General features: G+C 43.4%; 1 protein-coding gene across 1 annotated transcript in view; it reads right to left on the reverse strand.

Annotated features, from left to right (window-relative positions):
• Positions 1 to 26,407, reverse strand: part of brm (ATP-dependent helicase brm) — a 243,139-nt gene that overhangs the window by 187,895 nt on the left and 28,837 nt on the right. Inside the window, exons 3-5 of the mRNA XM_080272398.1 lie at positions 25,394 to 25,524; positions 16,390 to 16,514; positions 7,535 to 7,673 (exon numbers count right to left, since the gene is read on the reverse strand). Coding sequence (XP_080128524.1) covers positions 7,535 to 7,673; positions 16,390 to 16,514; positions 25,394 to 25,524 — 395 coding nt within the window. The remainder of the gene's footprint in view (positions 1 to 7,534; positions 7,674 to 16,389; positions 16,515 to 25,393; positions 25,525 to 26,407) is intronic.

Consider the following 26,407-nt stretch of genomic DNA (forward strand, 5'->3'; position numbering starts at 1 on the left):
CATACACTACTCACTTCCTATAACTTTAACATCCCTCACTAACCTCCTATCAGCCCTCCTAACCAGAAAATAATCTATCTGACTGCTATATCCCCCAGACTCATACATAATTAACCTACTCTCTCTTTTCCTAAAATATGTGTTGCACATAATCATGTCCGTTGCCTCCCCAAACTCGAGTATCCATTCCCCTTCCGCATTCCTTATACCATATGAACATCCCCCATGTACTCCTTCACAACTTTGTGCTGCTTCACCTACATGACCATTTAAGTCCCCTCCCAAAACCACTATCTCATCAAAGCGCATACCACCCACTACATGTATTAAATCATCCCAAAATCTATCTTTCTCTGCTTCATCCAATCCTGCCTGTGGAGCATATGCCAATATAACTGCAGCTATCTTTCTACCGAATAGAATTTTCACTACCAATATCCTATCGCTTACTCTTATTCATAACATATTCCACCCATTTCTCCGCAACCATCACACCAACACCCCCATATCCGTCTGTCCTCCCCTGACAAAACAACTTATAGCAACAGTCCCTCCCAACAATCCTTCTGGCTGATCCACCCCTGTACCGGACTTCCTGCAAACACGCCACATCCACCCACCTCCTACTGAATGCCTCAATGTCTTCCCCCGCTCTTCCCCTCAAACTTCCCACATTCCATGAACCCACCCTCATCCCCCTGGGTGACTTACTGTCCTCCGGCTTGCTTTGAAACTCATTCTTGTGTTCTGTCATAGTCAGGATTAATAAAGGGGGATAGACATACCACAGGCACCACTAACTGCACAGTCCCAGGTCCAGGCAATGGATCTGGGACTCCAAGCCCACCAGCTTACCAGTGGCTGTGGTAGTGGCCTCAGGGCACCCTGCCAGGACAGCTGCAGGGACACCCTCCAAGCGCGCCTTGGCACTGCAACTATCCCGCCATTATACACCCACTGATAGTGTGGAAAAAAGCTGTGATATTACCCCTGCAGAAAGGTGAGCGAAGTGAGTGCAAGAATTATCGCAGAACAAGTTTATCGAGTGTGGTAGGGAAGGTATGTGGAAGAATTATTACAGAGAAAGTAAGAGAAATATCAGAAGCCCTAGTGAGTGATGAACAGGGTGGCTTTAGGAGTAGCAGCGAATCAAATATCTGCAGCGTGACAGATAGCAGAGGAGGCTTGTGTGAAGGACCAAAAGGTGTTTATGGCATTTATGGATATGGAAAAATCATATGACAGTGTGGACAGAGAAGAAATGTGGAAAGTTTTGCGCATGTACGGAGTAGATGGTAAAATGCTAGATGCCGTCAAGAGTTTTTATGACGGTAGTGAAGCATGTGCAAGAGTTAACCTGTTAACTGCTCTTTACAGCCCGGGCTGTTCCGAGTGCGACTGCTCAATACAGCCCTGGCTGCACCGGTGAATTTCAAATATAGTGCCATGGTGACCAAGGCTGATCCATGCAAACATGTTTGAGCCTTCAAAACCGAAACCGAAAAAGAAAACAAAAACCATACATTCCAGTAGGGAATCAGACACTTCGATGTTCATCCATGGCTTTATCAAGGTAAATATTGAGCTAATATTTCGTTACTATATACTCTGGCATGTGTTCTCTCACTTCCTAAGACAAAATTTGGCCCTTGGGAAATTTCATTTTTACCCCAATGTCTGCGCACCACGGACACCTCCAAAAAAACACCATGCGCAGTTAACGGATTAATGGGCACCTAAGTGAATGGTTCACGATTGGTGGGCGTGCGACAAGGTTGTGTGATGTCCTCATGGTTGTTCAATATACAGTATATATTTGGATGGGGTGATGCGAGAAGTAAAAACACAAGTAATGGAGTGGAGGACGGTGTTGGTAATGAATGGTGATATGTGGAATATCTCAAATTTGTTGTATGCTGATGATGCAGTACTGCCAGAAAATACCGGACAAGAACTTGAGAGGCTAATGCAGAATTTTGCTGATGTCTGTAAGTGTCATGAACTTAACCTCTAAGCGTCAGTTGACATGTATAACCGTCAAAATTTGGGGCGTGTAGCAACGCCAGTTGATGTGTATAGCCACAAGCCTCTTTCTGCCACCCTCTGAACTTTAACTTATCCTTATTCATCGACAGAACCACCTGGAGATGTGGGGATACTTTCATTTGAAAGAGGAAGAGTTGGTGAGTCTTATGTACCTATAATTTTTTCTCTAGCTACTAATCTTGATAGATATTAGGCTTTGAAATAAAGGCATTTTTTCCCAAAATCACGAAATCCCTGTAGGGAGGAGTGTGCGACATCGGACAACCCCCGGCGCGTAGGGGTTAAGAGTAAATGTAGAAAAGAGTAAAGTGACGATTATTGAGAGAGGTGACTCACAGTGCAATGTTACAGTGACTGGAGAGAGACTGGAATTGGTATGAAAGTTCAAATACCTGGGTACGGTGATAAAAAGGGGAGGAAAATGTGTAAAAGAAGTGGAAAGTAGAGTGACAAAAGGAAGAAAAATAGCTGGTGCAATGAAAGCCTTGATAAGAAACAGAGGCTTGAGTGCTGTAGCTGCACGAGGCTTACATAAAGGAGCGTCAGTGCCAACTTTAACATATCGATGTGAGACTAAGGTGTGGCATGAAAATGAAAAGTCAAGAGTAAGAGCAGCAGAGATGGGACTGCTGAGGAATGTATGTGGAGTACAGAGAGTGGAGGGGATACGAAATAATGTGATTCGTAAAAGATGTGGAATGGGGAAGTTGGTGGACACTACAATCAAAGAAAATGTACTGCAATGGTATGGTCATGTGGAGAGAATGCATAACAACAGAGTGGTTAAAAAGGTATTCTGAGTGAATTTGAAGGAGAGAGGAGGCGAGGTAGGCCAAGGAGAAGGTAGAGAGATATGATGGATGAGTGTGTGAGGAAGAGAGGCTTGGAAGTCGGTAAGGCTAGGGAACTGACAAGAGATCAAACTGGCTGGATGAATGTTGTGAGGAGAAGTGCATGATCAGGGATTTGGCATCCCTTTATAACGTGGCAGCGTCCGGACTGACTCTATCGGATACGTTTATGTGAAGCTTCAGAATGTGGTGAATGTTTTTGGCGTATCTGATAAAGCCAGGGTTCCAGGGGCTTGAATGATGAGTGAATGGATGCGTGGCCCATTCGACTGGGCAAATTTAGGCTGTCTGGACATTGCTGCTCCTCACCCTGCCCCAGGGCGGGAAAGGAGGTCTGGATGATGATGATGATGATGACGATGATAAGACTTCAATGATCTACAGTTACAACCAACCTATCTATCTCGCTACATCTATCTACATCTATGGCTATGTCAATTGGCAATGCTTGACACCAAGAGTGACACTTGCATCTTTCCAGGAAGCCACTGCTGGAGTTAAATTTAAGTAAAATGAAATAAGAATCTGATAAAATAAAGGGATCACCACCAAACCATACAGTGTGAGCAGTCCATATGACCACACTACAGTATCTGTGGCCACCTGGTAAATTAGTCTCGTGGATGTGGGAATTTCAAGTGTCCCCTAGTAATTTATAATAGACTGTAGCACCAGTTGAGCAGGGCAGTACTCCCAAGGAGAATGGAAAGCTGATACCAGGGAGAGCTGGAGCTCCTGTTTCATCAGCCCTTGGGACTAGTTCTTGACCATTCTCCTTTGCTGAACTTTTTCAGTGTTTCAGTAACGCAGAGAGTAGACCAGCATGCTCTCCAATATAAGTTTCTCTAACTATCAGCATCAAACTACATGCACATTACACACTACACTTCCTTTTCAAAATTAAAATAGAAAAATGGCGTCTAATAACCAAGCCTTGGAGTCCCGGGGAGGAGGGGGGGACCATAAATGCCCCTACCATCTGCCCCTCTCCTGGTGACAACTCAACAAGCTGCCAGGAACCACTATCTGACTCACTTCTTCATTTCTGCAACATTTGCGGCCTTTCCTCTAACTTTACCTCCATTGAGCACCACCTCTCCATCTCTACACCTCACCTTCTCTTCTTAACTGAGACTCACTTGTCTGAGGCAACTGAAAGCAAACCCTTTTCTGTATCCTCTTACTTTCTCTAACCCTTTTCTGTATCCTCTTACTTTCTTTATACTCATTTCAAAGCCAAAGGTGGCTGTTGTGTATATATACGTAACAACTTATCATGCTCTTGTGTTCCTGAACTTCATTCTTCTGTACTTTCTATTTTCTGGCTTCAACTTTCCTGTCATTCTCTGACTTAATACATCTGTGCTATTTACTTATCCCCTTATTCTACAAAAGTACTATGAAAACTATGATGGAACACATCCTATCCATTTCTCCTTTCTCTGAAATCTCCATTTTAGCAGATTTCAATGATCACCACCACCTGTGGCTCTCTTCTTTCACTGATCCACCTGGTGAACAAGCCTACATCTTTTCTATCCTTAATGATGTAGAGTAGCTTGTACAGCATCCTACCCGTATCCCTGATTCCCTTGGAGAGAGCTACAACATACTTGAACTCTTCCTTACAACTAATCCCTCTGCTTAAAGTTTTAATCTTTCCCCTCTGTTGGGCTCCTCTCATCACAACCCCATTATCTTAACCTGTCCTATCACTCCAGTACGGCCTGTAGACCGTGGACCCTCCAAAGAAACGTCGATTGTGGCACTCTGGGGCTGCTGATTGGGAGGCCCTCAGGCAGTTCCTCTTTGATTTTCCCTGGAATGATTATTGCTTCCAAGGCCAACAGCCATCTGAGTGTGTCTTGCACATTATGGTTATTCTCTCCGGCATGGAAGCACACGTTCCCTTCTAATATCCTTTGTCTAATGCAATAAAGCCTTGGTTTAATCACACTTGTTCTAATGTTGTCCACAACAAGGAGAGGGCATACAAAGGTACCAGAGCCAACGCACCCCTGAATCACTTCTCTTTTATGTTTCTGCCCAGAATCGTGTGGTCTGTTCCTTGCTCTGCTAAAATAATTTCATCCATACTAAATAATCTCAACCTTCCTACTCGAATTCTTCCTGCTCCTTCTGGCACCTTGCCAAAAACCTTTCTAACTACTTTACCTAATCATCCTTCCCTCTTTTCTACTCTGTTGGCTCTGTAGCTATTTCTTCTACTGATAAAGCAGATCTCTTCATTTAGACTTTCTCCTCCAATTCCACCTTAGACGATTCTGGTGCTGTTCCTCCATCACTTCCCCCCTCTGACTTCTACATAGCTGACATTAAAATTTCTTCAGCTGATGTATTTTCTGCCGTCACTGGCCGCAATATTAACAAGGCATATGGGCCTGATGGGGTCCCTCCTGATGTCCTCAAGAACTGTGATTCTGTGCTTACACCTTGCCTAGGTAAACTTTTTCGCCCTGTACCCTTCCTTCTTGCTGGAAGTGTGCTCTCATTCAACCAGTCCCAAAGAAAGGTGACCATTCTCAACACTCTACCTATCGCCCAATTGCTTCAAAATCCTGTGTCTCAAAAGTTTTCAAGTCTATTCTTAACAGAAAAATTTTAAAACATCTTTCCTATCATAACCTTCTTTCTGAGCCTGAGTATGGGTTCCATCAGGGACACTAAACTGGTGATCTTCTCACCTACCTACGAGACTCCTGGTCATCCTCCTTTCAGGACTTTGGCGAAAGCTCTGCCATTGCACTTGACATCTCCAAGGCTTTCAATCGAGTCTGGCATAAATCTTTAATTTCCAAACTGCCCTCTTACGGTTTCCATCCTTCTATCTGTGTCTTCATCTATAGCTTCCTTTCTAGTTGTTCTATAGTTGCTGTTGTAGACAGCCATCATTCTTCTCCTAGATCTATCAATGGTGGTGTTCCTCAGGGCTCTGTCCTATCACCAACTCTCTTCCTTTTATTCATCAATGACCTTCTATCCTGTACATCTAACCCTATCCACTCATACGCTAATGATTTCACCCTTCACCTTTCCATTCGGTTCTCACAACGTCCATCTCAGCAGTTACTTCAACAAACAAGGGATGAGGCTATGGCACACCTAATGCCTGACTTGGCTCATATCTTTGAATGGGGTAAAAATAATCTCGTTTTTAATGCATCAAAAACTCAGTTCTTACACCTATCAACCCGACAAAATCTTCCACAGGAGTACCCATTAATGTTTAATCATATCCAGCTTAATCCTCCATCATCCTTAAACATATCTGGGATTTCATTCTCTCAGGACTTATCTTGGAAAGATCATACATCTCTTGAAAAGCTGCTTCCAAGAGATTAGGTGTGCTAAGCCAACTCCATACCTTCTTTACCCCCGCACAGTGTTGACTTTATACAAGGGTTTTATTCGCCCCGGTGTACAGTACAAGTCACATGTGTGGGAAGGCTCCCCACATGCAGCTCTTCTCAATAAGGTGGAGTCAAAGGCTCTTCATTTCATCAAATCTCCTCGTCTTACAGGCTCCCTTCAACCTCTGTCTCTTCGGCACTGCTGCATCTTTATCTTTTTTCTATTGCTACTTCAATGGCCAGTGCTTCTCTGAACTGTCTGCTTGCATCCCTCCACCTCTACGATGGGCGTGTAGCAACCGTCTAGCAACAAACTCTCATCCCTTTTCTGTCCAACTCTCTAATGCAAGAGTTAACTGTTACTCCCAGTCCTTCATTTATGCAACAAGTGAACTCTGGAACTGTCTCCCTCTGTCTATATTTCCTACTTCCTATGATCTCCAGTCTTTCAAACGCAGTGTGTCCCGGCATCTCAAAATGAACGGAACTTGAATTTGGCTCTCTTTCGTACAGTTTTTGTTTTTTGCCTGGAAGGAACGGTTTGTGGGCTCCTGGTCTTTGGTTCTTTCTTCATTGCATTAAAAAAAAAAAAAAAGTCTGGATTAAAAGAGGTGCTGGACCATCCAACAACAGAAAATTGATGTTCTACTTGTATCCCTCATGGTCCAGTACACTGAAGTGTAATATAAAATACATTATTGTTAATATGAGGGGAAAAAAAAAAAAAAAAGACCCACACAGTATATATACAGTCATCCCTCAACATTTGCGAGGGTTAGGTAAGAGACATCTGCGAATGTTAAAAATCCGCGGATATATGCTGCCCCCTTTAAAAGCACCTCTGGACCCCACATTTCCTTATATAACTAAAGAAAAACTCTTTGTGCATGTTTACAACCAATATATTTAATACAAGAACACTAAACAACTCCTTTCTTTAATAAAAGAACACTAAAAGTTACAAATAATGAACAGTGTACTCCTGCATGGCCTCTTTTGACCACTGTGCTCATCCCAGCTCCCTCAAAAAAGGAAGAGTGTTACAGTATATTTCATTCACTGGCTAATGCCATTACTGTACTAAAACAGCCACAAACTGTGCCTGGGATAATGTTACAGTGTCGGCAGAGTTCAACAAGATAATTTTTTTTTTCTGTAGCCATCCGCAGATATTCAAAACTGTGTATGTTAAATCTGCAGATGTTAAGGGATGACTGTACTGCCCACAGTGTACAATATACCATAACTAGATTGCCAAACACCCACCTCTGCTCTTAGCTGACGCTGGAAGTTCAACAAACGTAAAGCTCGAAGTTCTATTTGTGCTTTGATCTTTAAATCCTCTGCCATTGTTGCTGGAAGTGCACTAAGTTCATCAATACGATGGGCAATTCGTGCAGCTAGCCTGGATTAACAGTGAGAGTGGTTAGAGGTAATTTTCAAAGTACTGTACACTAAAACATCCAAATCTGCAGGGGATATGTTACACAGTTTCCCATGAATTTGGAGTTTCAGCACATATTGGGCATGTCCTCCAAAGGAGCCCTACAGTTGCAATACAGTACACTCGGTATATGACATAAAACCTCGATATAACAGACTTCAACAGACTACAATTCGCTTTCATAGGAATTGAGGAGCTAGTGGACTAAATTCTTGTATACTGTAATGGAAAAAGTCAGATATAGCCAGATGCAGTCCGGACCGCCTGACTATTTCAGCTTTGTTCACCATAATGAGGTAAATAAATGACATGTTTATCAGTGTACAGTACAATATTATTTTATATATTACTGTATACCACTTGATTATTGTAGTGAATGCAGAATACAGTACAGTTCTGCAATGGTAGTGAAAACCATTGGTGTGATCTGGACTATTGTCTGATATATTGAAAAAAGTCTGGGTTAGCAGGGAAAAGTCCGGATGTCACTTTTATCGGAATTTAGCTTTTTTTTTTTTTGGAATGGCTTTGGCCCCAATTAGTCCATTATAGTGAGGTTTTACTGTACCATATTTCTCAGAATAAGGACACTGCACTGTGTCTGACACCCTAATTTTGGATAAGTAAGGAAAAAAAAGTTTTTGACTCCAAACCAACACCCACTACAACCTTAGCTTCATATAATCACATTCACACAAATCCACACTCATCTTTCAACATATACATTCAGTACTATTCTCCTGTCAATAGTTTCAACATTACTAAATACAAGAATAAAATGGTGAAAATCTGTACCAGACATACACATAAACACTACAAATTACTTCCCGCCATTTTTAAGCATTTCTTTACCGAGCTTGAATCAGATGGACGCACTTGTTCACCCTAAAAATCCATGCCTGCAATGAGGACTTTCAGTTTTATTCACCAGCAGACACCAGGTGCCCAGCACTGTCAGGATTTAAACAAAGTTGTGGTTGTCACTGAGTAGATATGCCAGTGCATCTTGCCTTTTTCACAATAATTTATCAACAGTTAAAGTTTAAAAAAAATTTTCATTGTACATTCTGCCAATGACAGACAATCTATTGGTGAACTACCTATATTTGTGGCTGTTTTGAATAGAGCCAGAGCTAACCAGTCTAACCTTGTGACATATGTCACAGAAGTTACATGTGGACTTCCAGGGTATTTTTGGGGAAATAAGTGCATCTTGTGCCGAAAAATATGGAAGCAGTGGTTCTTACCGTTGTATTATATCGTATCATTTATAAAGGCTTCCACATGCTTGCAATCACTGGCCTTGGTCACCTAATGGGAGCTCTCCATACTGCTCTACCTCTGGGAGCCTCCCTATTCAGTCCCTATCCCTGAGGTCACACTTTATGGCCTTGTCTAAGGTTTCTTTTTGATCTCCCTCTCGCAATCCTACCCCTGGTGTTCACACTTGTCATCTTCCGCACCCAACAGTCATTTCTCATCCTCTCCACATGCCCGACACATCTCAATATGCCCCTCCTCGTCATAGCATCAAAACATTCTCATCCCATCCTTTATCATAACTCTTCAGCCATAAACCTAGCCCCCCAGGCCTCACATTCAAGGACGCACTAAACATCAATCTCATCATTATCATTTCCGTACGCTTCAGCCTACAAATATCCTCTTCCTTTACTGCCTAGGTCTCACTACCATACAGCATTACACTCCTAACACAGGCTGCATACAAAGATCTCACACCTTAGAGGGGGAGTCCTCTCAATGTTAGAAGTAACAGCTCCCTGATATTCCTTCAACCACTCTTTACCATGGCCACGGCCCCACCTCCAAAACATAACATGTCCCACAGGTAACAAAACTCTTCCACACACTCAAGAGACTCACCCACAAGATCAATCATTTCATGCCTGACAATCTCTATACAGTCTGGTCTTGTTATGTGATAGGCTTGCATTAAGTGAAAACCTATTGCATAATGATTTATTGCATAGCAAGGTTGATATAATATGTGTTCAATGGGGTTAAGGAAAGTGGCCTCGACTGCAACGCCTAAAATGCCCCCAGAAACTTTGCAACCCCCTTCAAGTTTGTCCTAGACCAGTCCCAGTTGTTATCAAAGGACCTCCCTTAGACTGGGGGACAACTGGAGGGCCTGAAGAAACTATCTATTTATCTATCTATCTATCTATAGCCTGATGCTCTAATCCAGCAAAGGGTGGCCACAGACAAAATGCCTCCAAGTTGCTGTGTCACCCACCATTCAACTGTCCCCCCCCCCCCAACTCACTCCCCTCTCCCTCATATACCTTGCAACTCCATCCCTCCACCTCATCCTCGGTGTCCCCCTCCCTCTCCCTCCCTCCACTTCACCTACATACACCCTCTTAGTAAGTCTTTCATTCTCCATTCTCTCCACATGTCCAAACCACCTCAGTGTATTTCTCCTAAATATGTCAATCTCATCCACAGCCACAACATTCTTTCATTTCTTCATTCATCAACCAGTCCCTCCATGTCAACCCACACGCTCCTCTCAGGTAACTCATTTCCACTGCTCTCACTCTTCACTTGTTCCCCTCTAGCAAGGTCCACGCTTCTCTTCCATACATCAGGGTAGGGATAAAAATACAATCATGCACTGACTTCCTAACTTCCATACTCACCTCCCTATTTCTCACCACTGCTTTCAGTGAACCAACAACATTCCTTCCCTGCTGTACCCCTGCAAGCACTTCATCCCCAAAACTCCCATCCTTACTCATCACACTACCCAAGTGCTTGAATGCACTCACGTTCTCCATATCCTCACCATCCAAACCCACTGTGATTCTGTGACTTCATTCCTCTCAAACACCATAGCTTTAATCTTGTTTACATTAACTTTCGGATTTCTCATCTAACACACAGTCCCAAATTCATTCACCAAACCTTGCAACTCCCATTCATCTTCACTCAGCAATATTGTATCATCAGCAAACAGCAATACTGGAATCTTCCACACCTTACCCTCATTCATTAGAGCCACCCCCACATCCACTGCCCTACTTTGCACCTCCTGTATAACCCCATCCATGAATATATTAAACAGCCATGGAGACATCACACATCCCAGTTTCAGTCCCACATTTAGATCAAAGAACTCACTCAGCTCACCATCCACTCGCACCGTAGACTTAGCTCCCTCGTACATACTCTTCACAGCACTCAACAATTTCCCATTCACTCCATATAGTCTTAATACCTTCCACATACCCTGCCTATCTACTTTGTTCATATGCTTTCTCCAAGTCCATGAAGGCGGCATATACCAGTACTTTATTTCCCTTCTCCAGATACTTCTCCACTGAACAGAACAACTATCTGACCTACACACTCTTTTCTCTTCCTAAATTCCCTTTATTCTTCTCCAACTAGCTCCTCTGTTATATCTCTAACCCTATCAATAAGTATTCTACCATATATTTTTCCAATCACACTAAGAAGTCAAATACCCCTATGGTTACCACATACTTCTCTCTCCCCTTTTCTTCGTATAAAGGAACAATTATACCTGATTTCCAGTCCTCTGGAACCCTTCCCTCTTCCCATGCCAATCTAAACAACTTCCGTATCCACTCCACAATAATCTCACCCCCATATTTCAGCATTTCACTGCACACTCCATCAATTCCTGGGGCCTTCGCCACCTTGATCTTCTTCATTGCTTCAACTACTTCCTCCACACTGATCTCTTCCTCCTTCCTCTCATCTCTTCTTCTCCCAGCCATTCCCCAACCACTTATACTCACACTGCTCTCACTCTCTACATTCAACAAATCCTCAAAGTGCTCCATCCATCTCCTCATTTTCTCTCTCTTCTCCACACCAACAATCTATTATTCCCATCTTTCACTCCCCTACTAGTTCCCCTTTCACAATGTCTTACTTTCTTTACCTCCTTCCAAAACAATTTCTTACTCTCCCTCCATTTCACACTCAGATTTCTCCCAAACTCTTCATCCACTCTCTTCTTACCCTCTTTCACCAATCTCTTCACCTCCCTTCTCCTGCTCTCATATACCTCTCTCTTCTCCCTCTCATCTTCTCCCATACCTATACTCACTAGCCAGTCACTATATGCCTCTTTCTTTTTGTTCCACAGCCCATTTCACCTCATCACTCCACCATGCTGTCCCTTACACACCTCTGCACCTCCTCCTCACTCCATGAACTAACTTACACAGTGCGCTGCTCTCTTCTATGAATTTCTTGCATACTTCTTCCACCCCTTCCATCTGCTCTAACTCATACCTTCCCAATCTTTCTTCTACTATGCTCTTATACTCTGCTATTTTCTCACTTTCTTGCAACTTCTCAACTGTAGTCAGGGGAGCTGTTTCCTCATCTTCCCCTTCGTCTCTTCACCCATTTTCTTTGCAGCCTTACCTTGGCCATCACTAAATGATGGTCCAAGATTCCATTCCCCCACCCTCTCCACACTCTTACATCCAACACTTGTCTTCTCATTCGCTCATCCACACACACGTAATCTATCATTGCCTTTCGTTCGACAAGTTCACCATCCATCCTCCTCAGGACTCACCATGTACAGTATCCCTGTGGATCATCTTATGTCACAAGAAGGTACTGGCTATTGCCAATCCCTTACTAGCACAGAATCGCTCCACACAAAAAAGGTATCACTTCACTTAATATCACACACTGCGCACATATTTGTTTAAAATATTTGCACTATTATATGGTGCTAGCAATAGTGTTTCAGTGGCCTTTCATGCACAAAATAGAACAAACAGCAGACAATCACAGCTAATGTAAACACTGGGCAGCCATCTTGCCTCAATCAGCTGACTGGAGGCACATCAAGGGGAAGCTGGTTACATAAGGTTGACAATATCCAAGTCATAAGTTCAAGTTTTTCACACACAAAAAGGTAACACGTCACTTAATATCACAACTGCATAATTTGTTAAGCATTTGCACTGTAATCTGGCAATAACAATGGTGATTCTGTGTCCTTTCTGGCAAAAAAAAAGGGAATGAAAGGCACACAATCACTGCAAATGTTAACAATGGGCGGCCATCTTGTCTGTCAGCTGACTGGACGCCCATCAAGAGGAAGCTGTTTACCTAAGGTCGACACTATTTCCAAGTCACAAATTTCAGTCTTTCACACGGAAAGAGGTTATTTCAATTAATATTGCACACTGTACTATTTGTTAAGCACTCACACTCATGTGGCAACAGCAATGGTGTTTCAATGGCCTTTCATGCACAAAATAGAACGAAAGGCAAATGATCACCAAAAATGTACACCCTTGAAGACAACAGGGGATGAGGAGAAATGAGGAGGAAAGGAGTGAACATTGTGTTAAGTGAGGACATGAAGGAACAGTGAGAGAAGGAAGTCAGATGGACAATGGGCGAGTGCACTTAGCATAAAGATACACAAGAGCATTTGAACAGGTCGGAATAAACAACCATTGGCTTATCTTTTGTGGAGTATAAAGACAATATTAACAGTATAGGTACATTAGGGTGGATAGACAAGGATTGTGTAAAGTATTAAGAATATATGGAGTAGATGGGAAGTTGCTGAATGCTGTGAAGAGTATGTATGATGGTGCTAAGGCTGCAGTGCGTGTCGATGGTGAACTAAGTGAACTTTTCTCTTTGAAGGTTGGGTTGGAACAGGGATGTGTCATGTCTCCATGGTTGTTCAATCTGTACATGGATGGGGTAATAAAAGAGATACAAGTAGAGTAGTGGATGTTGGAGTGGCCCTGGTGAGAGATAGTGTTTGGAAACTCCCTGTACTGTTGTTGGCAGATGATACTGCGTTGTTGAATGAAGACGAAGGGGAGCTGCAAGGCTTGGTGGATGAGTTTGGGAGAGTGTGTAAGAAAAGGAATCTAAAGGTGAATGTAGGGAAGAGTAAAGTTATAGTCTTTGAGAGAGGTGAAGTCAGTGAATGTACAGCGAGGCTGGATGGTGAGGAATTGGAAAATGTGAGTACGTTTAAGTACTTGGGTAGTGTGAGGAGTAAGGATGGAGGTTTGGAGGGTGAAGTGCTTGAAAGGGTACAGCAGGGAAGAAAGGTTGCTAGTTCTTTGAAAGCAGTGATATGAAACAGGGAAGTGAGCATGGAAGTGAAAAAGTTACTACATGACAGTATTGTGATACCAACTCTAACGTATGGAAGTGAAGCTTGGACGTTGTTGGAAGGACACAAGTCAAGAGTGAGAGCAGTGGAAATGAGTTATTTAAGAGGAGCCTGTGGAGTCACATGGAGAGACAGGCTGACGAATGAGGATATAAAGGAGCGTTGTGGTGTGGATGTGGATGTGATAGGAAACATTATGAGGAACATACTGAGGTGGTTTGGCCATGTGGAGAGGATGGAGGGTGAAAGACTGACGAAGAGAGTGTATGTGAATGAGGTGGAGGGGGGAAGAGGGAGGGGGAGGCCGAGGATGAGATGGAGGGATGGGGTGGAGAGGTACATGAGGAGGGTGTGAGTTGGGAGCAGGGCAGTGAAATGGCGGGGGACAGGGCGACGTGGAGGCGATTTGTTTGTGGCCACCCCAAACGGGATTGAGGCATCTGGCGATAGATAGATAGACATTAGGGCAGACAGTTCTCAGAAAGGGAGGGTTCTCGGAAAATGGATGTGAAAGTTAATGTTTTTGGCGTAAAAAAATGTATCAACAATGTAAACAGTGATGTATACAAGGGGACGGGACAATGCTCCATGAAGGACATATGAGAATGACTGTAAAGACAGTACAGTCAGAAGGAACTTGTAATTTGTCCAGACAGGTCATCCTAATTTCTGGGTGCTGAGAAAGGCAGAGACATGGTCCTGGGCACTGCAGAACTGGTGACTAGAAATAGCTGAAACTGTGGGTAACTTGTGAAAATATAAGGCATGACGTACAAGAGCTGAAGTGTAACGTAAAGCACCAATAGATTTGACTCAAAAACCAGCAACAGTCCTTTTGTTGCATTGTCCCTGACCGCAGGGTAGAAATAAATAGTAGAATTAAGAGTGAAAAAGCAGTGATTGTACCCCTGTACAAAAATAAAGGTGGGCAAAGTGAGTGCAAGAATTATCATAGCATAAGTATACTGAGTGTGGCAGGGAAGGTATATGGAAGAATTATTATAAACAATGTATGAGAGATCAGAAGCATTAGTGAATGATGAACAAGGTGGCTTTAGGAGTGGCAGAGCATGTGTGGATCAAATATTTGCAGTAAGACTGATAGTCGAGAAGGAGTTTGAGAAGGACTATAAGGTGTTTATGGCATTTAAGGATCTGGAAAAAGCATATGAAGAAGACGACAGAGAAGGATTGTGGAAGGTTTTGTGCATGTACGGTGTAGATGATAAGTTGCTAGGTGCCATCAATAGTTTTTATGATGGTAGTGAGACGTGCAAGGGTAAATGGGCATCTAAGTTATTGATTCACGATCAGTGCAGGTGTGCATCAAGGTTGCATGACGTCCCCAAGGTTGTTCAATAAATATATGAATAGGGTGATGAGAGAAGTAAAAACATGAGCAATGGAGAGGGGGATGGTGTTGGTAATGAATGGTGATGGATGGAATACCTCAAATTTGTTGTATGCTGATGATGCAGTACTACTTGCAAATACCAGACAAAAACTTGGTAGACTAGAGCAGAGTTTTTGCTGATGTCTGTGAGCATTGTGCCTTGGAAGTAAATGTACAAAAGAGCAGAGTGATGGTTATTGAGATAGAAGGTGACTCCCCGTGCGATGTTGCAGTGAACGGAAAGAGACTGGAATTGGTGAGAGAGTTCAAATACCTGGGTACAGTGATAGAAAACGGAGGAAAATGTGCAAAATAAGTGGAAAGTAGAGTGACACAAGGAAGGAAAGTAGCTGGCGCTATGAACGCCTTGATAAAAAACAGAGGCTTGAGTGTTGAAGGTGCATGAGGCTTACATGAACGAATGTTAGTGCCAACTTTAACATATGGGTGTGAACTATGGTGTGGCATGAAAATGAAAAGTCAGAAGTGAGAGCAGTAGACATGGGACTGCTGAGGAATGTAAGTGGAGTACAAAGAATGGATAGGATATGAAATAATGTGATTCGTGAAAGATGTGGAGTGAGGAAGTCTGTGGACATCAGAATCAAAGACAGTGTACTGAGATGGTATGGGCATGTGGAGAGAATGCATAACAACTGAGTGGTGAAAAAGGTATATCTGAACAAATCTGAAGGAGGGAGGAGGAAAGGTAGGCCAAGGAAAAGGTGGAAGGATATGGCGGATGAGTGTGTGAGGAAGAGAGGTTTGGAAGTCAGTGAGGCTAGGGGACTGACAAAAAATCGGGCTGGCTGGATGAATATTGTGGGGAGAAGCACATGGGATTTGGCACCTCTTTTTAACGCGACAGTGTCCGGATTGACTCTATTGGATAAATTTATGTGAAGCCACACAATGTGGTGAATGTTTTTGGAATATCAACTAGAGCCAGGATCCCGAGGGCTTGAATAGTGAGTGAATGGAGGCGTGGCCCATTGGACAGGGCAAATTTGGGGTGTCTGGACTTTGCTACTCCTCATCCTGCCCTAAGGTGGGAAAGGAGGTCCGGATGATGATGATGATGATGATGATGATGATCAAAATATTAGAAAATATTCATACTATACCTATTTTCTCTCTCCTGCAACAGTATCAAGGGGTCAACTCCTGAGGGCTTGGTGACCGGAGTAACCCTGCTTGTTTTACCCCCAGGAGTGGGAACTGGGGTTGTCCCTACTGCTGGTTGTGGACCCTGAGGAAATAAATACAGATCATTTTCAATATAAAGTTTCAGACAAAAGAAAAAAAAAAGTACTACCCTTTTGGACACCCCCCGACCACCTGCCACATAAAGTACAGTATAATAGACCCTCCATACGCATGAGCTCATTGTGCACAGATATCTCAACACATGGTGAAAAAATCAGTACCAACACTGTTGTGCACAAACAAAAAGCACACTGAGCGCAAAGCATGCTTTTCATACATCACTCCTGATGATATCTTGCCCTTGTGGTTTATAATTTCCCACTTTTATAATCATTTAACCTCTTTAATGCATCAGTCTTATCTATTTCACCACTGCATAGTCATCTATGCCCTTTGGAAGCATAATTGTAATGGACATGGGAGCATCAAAGGTTTTTAGTTGGCAAGCTGGAGTCATAGACAGTGAGTTTTTTGCACCTTTATATTATGTATGTGTGTGTGTGTGTGTGTGTGTGTGTGTGTGTGTGTGTGTGTGTGTGTGTGTGTGTGTGTGTGTGTGTGTGAAATTGTCATACAGACAGTACATACATACAGTACATACAGTGTTTATATACAGTATATATACAATCAGCACAATGGAAGTCTGGACCCTCTAATTTGCACCATATATTTGGTAGGGTCCAAGAAATATTGTAGGAAAATTCCTGCAGTCAGCGTTTCTTTTTTCTGGTGGTTTCTAGCAACTTTACAAGCTTAACACCACATGCTGTGAGTTTATGAGCTCAGTGCCTGCCTGACTTTGGATGGGAAAGCACGTCATATTTTCTTGTCATGCCTGGCCCTTGTTAATTTCAAAGCTCACGTTTTCACACCCTCCTTTGGCTTAGTGAATCATTGGAGATGGGTCCCAAGCCACTAACTGATGTAGAAAAAGCCAAAATTTTAACTATGAGAGAGGAAAATGTAAAAATTAAGGATATTTGTATTCAAACTGTGCGAGTAAAATCTACCGTTATGGCACTCCTCGCTGCTGCCCACCATCTGCCAAAAAACACAATTCCCCTACATAAAGACAGGCTAGGACCTAAAAGGAAGACATCACCAACTACAGACAGGTTACTGAAGCAAGCTGTGATAAAAGACCCACGTTTGACTGCTAGACAACTGAAAGATATGTACCCAGAATTGCTGAAAGTTGTGTCTGAAAGAACCATAAAGCATCAACTTCAGAAAGACTTCAAGATCCCCAGCCGTACTACTGCACTGAAGCCTCTCCTTAATTTTTACATTTTCCTCTCTCATAGTTAAAATTCAGGCTTTTTCTACATCAGTTAGTGGCTTGGGACCCATCTCCAATGATTCACTAAGGCAGAGGAAGGTGAGAAAACGAGAGCTTTGAAATTAACAAGGGCCAGGCAGGACAAGAAAATATGATGTGCTTTCCCATCCAAAGTCAGACAGGTACTGAGCTCATAAACTCCCAGCATGTGGTGTTAAGCCTGTAAAGTTGTTAGAAGCCACCAGAAAAAAAAATCCTCCGACTACAGGAATTTTTCTACAATATTTCTTGAACCCTACCAAATATATGGTGCGAAATAGAGGGTCCAGACTTCCATTGCGCCTACTGTATACATACATATATATATATATACTGTATATATATATATATATATATATATATATTCATGGGGCAATGTAGGATTGGATAGATGGATGGATGGATGGATATATACATATATATATACAGTATATATATATATATATATACACACATACATATATATACAGTGAACCCTCAATATAACAAACTAATTGGGGGGAGAGGTGGGTCGCTATATCCGAAAGTTCGCGATATACGAGGGGTTTGATATTTCCGTGGGATTATAGAACTATTTATCTACCTATCTATCTATTGCCAGACGCCTCAATTCCGTTTGGGGTGGCCACAAACAAATCGCCTCCAAGTCGCCCTGTCCCCCGCCATTTCACTGCCCTGCTCCCAACTCACACCCTCCTCTCTCATATACCTCTCCACCCCATCCCTCCATCTCATCCTTGGCCTCCCCCTCTCCTCTTCCCCCCTCCACCTCACTCACATACACTCTCTTCGTCAGTCTTTCACCCTCCATCCTCTCCACATGGCCAAAACATCTCAGTGTGTTCCTCATAACACTCCCTATCACATCCACATCAACACCACAACGTTCCTTTATATCCTCATTCGTCAGCCTATCTCTCCATGTGACTCCACAGGCTCCTCTTAAATAACTCATTTCCACTGCTCTCACTCTTGACTTGTGTCCTTCCAACAACGTCCAAGCTTCACTTCCGTACGTTAGAGTTGGTATCACAATACTGTCATGTAGTAACTTTTTCACTTCCATGCTCACTTCCCTGTTTCTTATCACTGCTTTCAAAGAACCAGCAACCTTTCTTCCCTGCTGTACCCTTTCAAGCACTTCACCCTCCAAACCTCCATCCTTACTCATCACACTACCCAAGTACTTAAACGTACTCACATTTTCCAATTCCTCACCATCCAACCTCGCTGTACATTAACTGACTTCACCTCTCTCAAAGACCACCACTTTACTCTTCCCTACATTCACCTTCAGATTCCGTTTCTTACACACTCTCCCAAACTCATCCACCAAGCCTTGCAGCTCCCCTTCGTCTTCACTCAACAACACATTATCATCTGCAAACAACAGTACAGGGAGTTTCCAAACACTATCCTCTCTCACCAGGGCCACTCTGTTCACTATATAAGGGGAGTCATTCAGTCCTATGTGCTTAAACATAACCTAAACTAATTATGATGTTTTACATGGAGAATTCAATGGTTTGTAAAGTTTTACATTTAAATACAATACTGTATGAAGTTTTACATATAAATACAATACCTATAATAAGAATACTGTATAATGCAGTACTGTTACAGTACACTTGCTGTGCCAGAAAGAGATGCTGTTGTCACAGTGGGCTGGTTCACGAACTTCCCCCGCATTTAGCAACCTTTGTTTGCAAAATAAATCCGGGGGAAGTTCGGTCACAATGTGGCCATTCGCCATATCCGAAATTTGCAATACCGGGGTTCATTATATCAAGGGTTTACTATATATATATATATATATATATATATATATATACAGAATTGCTATGGGAGAGTTGTCTGTCTTTGCTTTGTGTTTCCACCTCTACCAAGTGAATTCTGGGGGCAAGAAGTAACTGGCAACTCTTCTGGTGATGGTGGGAGATGGTGACACACTCAGTACATCAGTGCTTGCCCAGAAGCGAGAGTGGGAGCACATGTTCCCGTCACTCCAAGCTTGCACCTCCCTCTTTTTTTGTATGCATTACTGTTTGCCCTGTTATTTCCCTAGAGTCGACTTATCGTGCCTGAAAAGTACTGCTCAAGGGATGAAAGGGTCCATATCATTGCATGGAGGCAGGACAATGTCCCTATCGACACGATTTGTGAACGTACTGGACACGCAAAGTCAACCATCTTGCTGCAGCGCGCGACCTACCACCTGATGTCGTACCAGAGTACAAGCATGGATGTCGAAAGATGACGACGACTTCCAGAGGTACACATATGCTTCCGAAGAGGGAAATAATCAAGAATCCTCAACTGACAGCAGCAGAATTGAAGAGAATGCATCCACAGCTGTTACAAAACGTCTCAATTCGAACATCCAACACCGCTTGCAGAAGGAGCTGGGTTTGCCAAGCAGCACCGCAGCCAAGAAACCGTTTCTCATTGACCGCATGAAGAAGCAGTGCATTCAGTTTGCCAAGAAGTATGCACACTGGACATTGGATGAGTGGAGAAAAGTTATGTTTTCCAACGAAAGCACATTTCGAGTGTTCCAGGTGCATTCTGCCAAGGTTCGTCACCCTGCCTCCTGTAGTCGATATGACCATGCTTGCATGGTGCTGACTGTTAAGCACCCACAATCAGTAGTGGTATGGGGGTGTTTCTCAGGTGAAATGGGAAGGGGAGGCCTCTACTTTCTTCCTAAGAACTTGATGAAGAATGGTGACCGGTACATTAAAGTTCTGAAAGATCATTTGTTAAACTTTTTTGCCATTCATGGGTGCGACTTTTTCATGCACGATTTAGCTCCATGTCACAAGTCAAGAAAGATGACAAAATAGCTTCAGGATAATCAGACTGAGGTCCTCAACTGGCCTGGCAACGGTCCAGATCTAAATCTGATAGAAAACTGCTGGGCAAAGATGAAGAAAATCATGGCAGAGAAGAAGACACTCAATCTGGACAACCTCAAGACTGAACTGACAAATGTTTGGTGCAGAGAAATGTCCTTAGATTACTTCAGAGATCTAAGTGATTCCATGCCAAAACACATCCAACTGGTTCTGAAAAACAAGGGAAACATGATTTCATACTAATGAATGGCATTTCATGAACAAACATTATGATATACTATGATTTCTGTGTTTTTTAATACCTTGTGGGGGGAGGTCTTAAGTCAATTTGTGGTAGCAGTATATAATACAGTAATCCCTCCAATATCCGACGTAATAGAGCCATAGGCATGTCCGGATAGTGGTCCTGTCCGGATATTGGGCCCCAGCCTTCTGGACTTGTACTTATGGACCCTAACTCAGAAAAACACCTATACAACTCCCCCTCGACATGCATAGCACCTATTTAAGACCCAAATCACACTAAAAGGGACATAAAAGACTGAAATAAATGCAAAAAAGCATAAAATGAGGTTTTTGAGGTAGGTTCACACAATATTCAACATTCTGGGTACTTACAAGTCCCTGGCTCCTGGACTGGTAGTTATAGACCCTAACCTAGCCTAACTCAGAAAAACACCTATACAACTCCCTCTGGACATGCATAGCACCTATTTAAGACCCAAATCACACCAATACGGGACATAAAAGACTGAAATAAATGCAAAAGAAGCATAAAATGAGGTTTTTGAGGTAGGTTCATACAATATTCAACATTCTGGGTACTTACAAGTCCCTGGCTCCTGGACTGGTAGTTATGGACCCTAACCTACTCTAACTCAGAAAAACACCTCCCTACTGCACATGCATAGCACCTAAGACACAGCATATTCACACCAATAAGGGACATAAAAGAGTGAAATGAGGTGTTTGAGGTGAGTATAGTATGGAAAATACAGTATAGTACACTATGAAACATTCTGCCTACTTACAGCAAGTCCATGGCCATCTCGATGAATAACCGCCTCCTCTCAGACTCTGACAGAAAGAAGGATTTCCTGAAGCACTTGCAGTACACTGTTCATGAAGTCTTGCACTGAACTTAGTCATTCGCATGCAGAAGTCCATTCTCTTCACAGTGCGCACTCGTCTTACTTGTGCTCCATTGTCCCTTAATGAAATAAGTGTTGCACTCTGCACTTTAAGTCTTTCCACTCTTAAAACCATTTTCTAAACCAAAAACACTCAAGTTAATTTATGTTACAGTTACAGTCCATTAAATTTTTGTCTTTTCACTCACAACTCTAAATCCTTAACACAACACACTGTTTTTTTCACTGCACAATACTGTAAATTCCCGTGTGGTCTAGTGGAGAAGTTCTTGGCGTCTAATGACTGTCAGAGTCTGAGAGTAGCACAGGAAGGTGACCTAGGGGTGCGTCGCTGGGTCGTGGTGATGGCGTACCCACTGCAGACGACTCTGAAGACAGACGCAAACTCACATCGAGCGGTGACTCCACTGTGGCTGATGTGCTGGGCGTGGCTAGGAGCATGAGGGCCTGTCTTGGGGAGGCAACGGAGTGGAGCCAGGGCTGGGCACAGCGGGGATCACGGGCCTGAAAAAGCTGTCAATCGTTGATTGACAAAAGGAACGATGATTCTGACGATTGATGATGCGCTGCCTGAAAGCACGCACTTCCTCCACCAGTCCCGAGGGCCCCATCTCCCTCTCGCAGTCTGGGTGTTCCAGGTAGTCCAGAATGAACTCTAGGTGTTCCCGGAGTGCGCTCAGCTTGGGGATGGCTGGAGTTGTGTCATGCTGAGAGGAGTCCGCATCATCGTCGCTGCCCTCGTCAGAATCTTCAAGCTGGGTACTGACACCTGCAACTGAAGATGTGATCTCGATATCAGACAGGGTCTGATACCCAGGATAGCCCTCGTCGTCATCCAACCACTCATGCACTTCGTCCACATCAACATCATCGCCGTGCATACGTAGACATGCATGGAAGTCATGCACGTCGAAACCTAGGAAATCGTACTCCGCATCCGTTCCGAGAAGCAGACGAGACCAACCATTTTCTAGAGTCTTGACAGGGATTTCCTTCCATGCACTGGCCCAGTTGTAGATTGCAGACTTGATGTTGTAGCGGTGACGGTGTTCCAAAGTCTGCTGGCCTCGCGTGTCTCTTCCCTCCCTGCGCTCATCCTCGTCCTTGAGAACAACCATCACCTCGTCCAGGAACTTCCGGCAGTATAGGTGCTTCGTTGCCACGATCGCTCCTTGGTCCATTGTTTGAATGAGAGCAGTCGTACTAGGTGGCAGAAACATGCACCTAATGCGGCCATTCTCAGCCGCCAAGTCCTTGTCGCACGGGTGAGCAGGAGCATTGTCGAGGAGAAGGTGGGCCTTTACCTGGTCACGTGGGATTCCCAGTTTCTCCGTCTGGTAATGTATGACCTCCTTGACGAAATGGCGGTGGAACCAGTCTTTGAAGATCTGGGCTGTGAACCATGCCTTCAAAGAATGGTACCAGACGACAGGAAGGACATCCATCACCCCACGAAGACACCAAGGCTGCTTTGCGCGGCCAACAATAACGGGCTTAAGCCGGTGCATGCCGTTAGCACTAGCACAACACAAAGCAGATATCCGTTCCTTGGAGAGCTTGCAGCCAGGTATACGCTTCTCTGTCTCCTCGACTAGAGTGTTCATTGGCAAAGAGCGATAGAATAAACCAGTTTCGTCAGCATTGTAGACCTGACCGAGCGTGAGGCCCTCCCTGTCGATCAAGCCCTTCACCTTGTGCCGAAACTCGTCAACTCCATCCTAGTTAGCATCCAAAGCTTCGCCATGAGACTTACGGTTGGTAAGGCCAAGCCGTAACTCAAACGTGAAGAGCCAACCCTCGGATGCCTTGAAGTCTAGGGCGTCAAGAAGCCTTCAGCTCCATACCATGTACCATCACACCAGCAGCACGTTGCTGTCGATACCAAATCAACATGGAGCGGTCGACTTCAGCAAACTTGGGAGTAAACATCACCTTCTTCTCCACATTGCATTTGCTTCTCGACGAGAAGTCAGCCATGTACTGCATGAGTTTGTCTCGGGATCTCTTAATACCAAAGTAGATCGGGCCAGGTTAAACTCGCAGAGGATGCGTGAAGAAGACCACCCCCCGCATCTACTTTCTTCAATATCTCCCACTTCTTCTCCAGAGTCAACATCGCTCTCTTCCTCTTCTCAGGCAGCAGGGCAATCATCACACATATGAAGGAGAGGCACGAGAGCAGCAGGAGTGCCTGCAGTAGGTAAGGCACCACCACAAAAGCGAGCACATGGGCAGCCATGACGACGAGCGTTCACTCGCGACAAGAGACAGGCGGAAAGTGGGGAGGATGCAGGGGCGCTCTAGCGGACGTCGGAGGAATGACGCGCCACAACAAAGCAGTCCCGCGCCCTGTGCGCCAAGTTCAAATTACGGGCGGGAAAAAAATTGTTTTTTTTTTCGAATTTTTTGTGGTTTTCGGACGGTTTTCGGACCATTTTGAGAATATTGGATCCCGGGACGATTATGTCCGGTTAGTGGGGATGTTCGGATAGTGGGTGTTCAGATATTAGAGGGATTACTTACAATTATCTATTACTTTGCCTTCTATTACTATTACAATTACTATTACAGCCAGGAACTTGTGATCTATTACTGTTACTATTACTTTGAAAACCCTGTAATAGTCTATTACTATTACTATTACAGTACATATTACTATTACCCCATGTCTGGTGGACACCCAAGTCCCGGACATTTTGAGCTTGGGTCTTTGGACAGACACGCACACACACACAAAAGCTGACATGTGTTCATCCCTACATTAAATTTGCTGCGCGGTGATGTACAGCTGTTTTTTGGTGCATAGTTACTCTGATGACCGTTAGACCGCCCCTGCATTCCCCCCCAGTTCCTGTCTACCTACCGTCTGACTACCATACATGCTCATCACCATGGCTGCCCACGGATCGTTTTTGTGAATAAACTGTGAATAAACCGCAATACCTCGCAACTAGACCACATGGGAATTTACAGTGTTGTGCAGTGTTAAGAAATTAGAATTCAGAGTGCAAATGATTAAGTGCAGAGTGCAACACTAGCATGTTGCAACTGGGGTCATGCAAGTAAGAACAGAATGTGCCTTGTTAAACAATTATAATTCACAGTGCTAAGAATTAAGTGCAGCACAACACTGGATTACTGTATATACCTCATGTGCACCTTCAACACTGTCTGAGCCATAGAGGAGGCGGGTTCATCTTCATGACGGCCACAGACGTGTCGTAAGTACCCTGTACACTGTTAAATATTTTCCTTACTCACTCTAATTTCTCATTCTCTGGTTCCTTTTCATGGTTTCTGTCCCTTATTTGGGTAAACAGGGTCTTCAATAGGTGCTGTACAGGTCTGGTAGGGAGTTAGTTAGGTGGTTTTCAAAGTTAGGTTGGGTTAGGGTCCATAAGTACCTGTCCAGGGGACATTTTCCCAAGTCCTGGACATGCCTTTGGCTCTATTACATCGGATCTTGGAGGGATTACTTTATATACTGTACATACCGAATATATAGAGGTGTCCACTGGAAAATCAGTATCAACAAATTTTTGCATATCCTCAGAACCTTAGGAATGTAAATCCCACTGATAACAAGAAAGACCTGTACCTGAGGGCGTGGTGTTGTTCCTGGAATTGGTCCTGTGGGTCCTGGCTGTGAACTCATAACACTTGCAGGTGGGGGCGGTGTCTGAGAGGGACTGGCACCAGTGTAAGGAGGACGTACCACTGGCATTCCTCCTATAAACATCAGAGAATAAAACAGGATGTTCTCGCACAATCTTTTTCATTATGAATTCAAGGGCTATGACAATGGATGATCGTAAAAAATACAGGTAAGTACATGTTGTCCCCTTAATGACAATGGGATTCATTTGGAAAAACCCATCATTGAGTCAGGGTATCATTAAACAGGGATGTTATAACACTGAAAGTATAGGGATGTGTCTGGGAGCCTTGGGATTCCCCCCCCCTAACCAAGTTCAAAACCCACCCAAATGAGTCCAAAAACAAGTTTCTAGCTCACCTAAACCCCCAATTAGCTTTAAAACAACCTAGACTAAGCCTAACAGCAGTTTATAACTCACCTACAACCCAGAATAAAATCTGAAAATCTTCAAAAATAAGTCTGGAAGAAATCAAACTTAATAAACTTTACCCAAAAATGACAGTGTTCACCTCACCTATGACTAAAACACATTAATCTAGGCTAAAAACATTGAAAATCAAACAAAACACAAAATTTAAGTCTAAAATATAATCAAAATCTTTATACAGGTATACCTTGATACACGATACCCCTAGATGCGATACCCCGGCTTAACAAATGGGGATAGAAATACCATCATACCCTGCCTAATGATGGACAAACCCCAGTTTAACGATGGCTTTTATTTTTTTTACAGGTTTTGATGATATTTAAGACTGAGATTATGTTCAGGTTGACTTATCAACTGTTTTTAGACATAGATTAATGTGTTTTTGCCATAGGTGGGGTGAACGTTGTCATTTCGGGTACAGTTTACTAAGTTTGATTTTTTCCAGACCTGTATTTGATGATTTTCAGATTTTATTTGTTGGTTTTAGTGAGCTATTTACAGGTATTAGGCTTTGGGTAGCTTCT

Source organism: Coenobita brevimanus, chromosome 50 (assembly GCF_032717465.1).
Source record: "Coenobita brevimanus isolate Jiangsu-jjx chromosome 50, ASM3271746v2, whole genome shotgun sequence".
Lineage (NCBI taxonomy): Eukaryota > Metazoa > Arthropoda > Malacostraca > Decapoda > Coenobitidae > Coenobita > Coenobita brevimanus.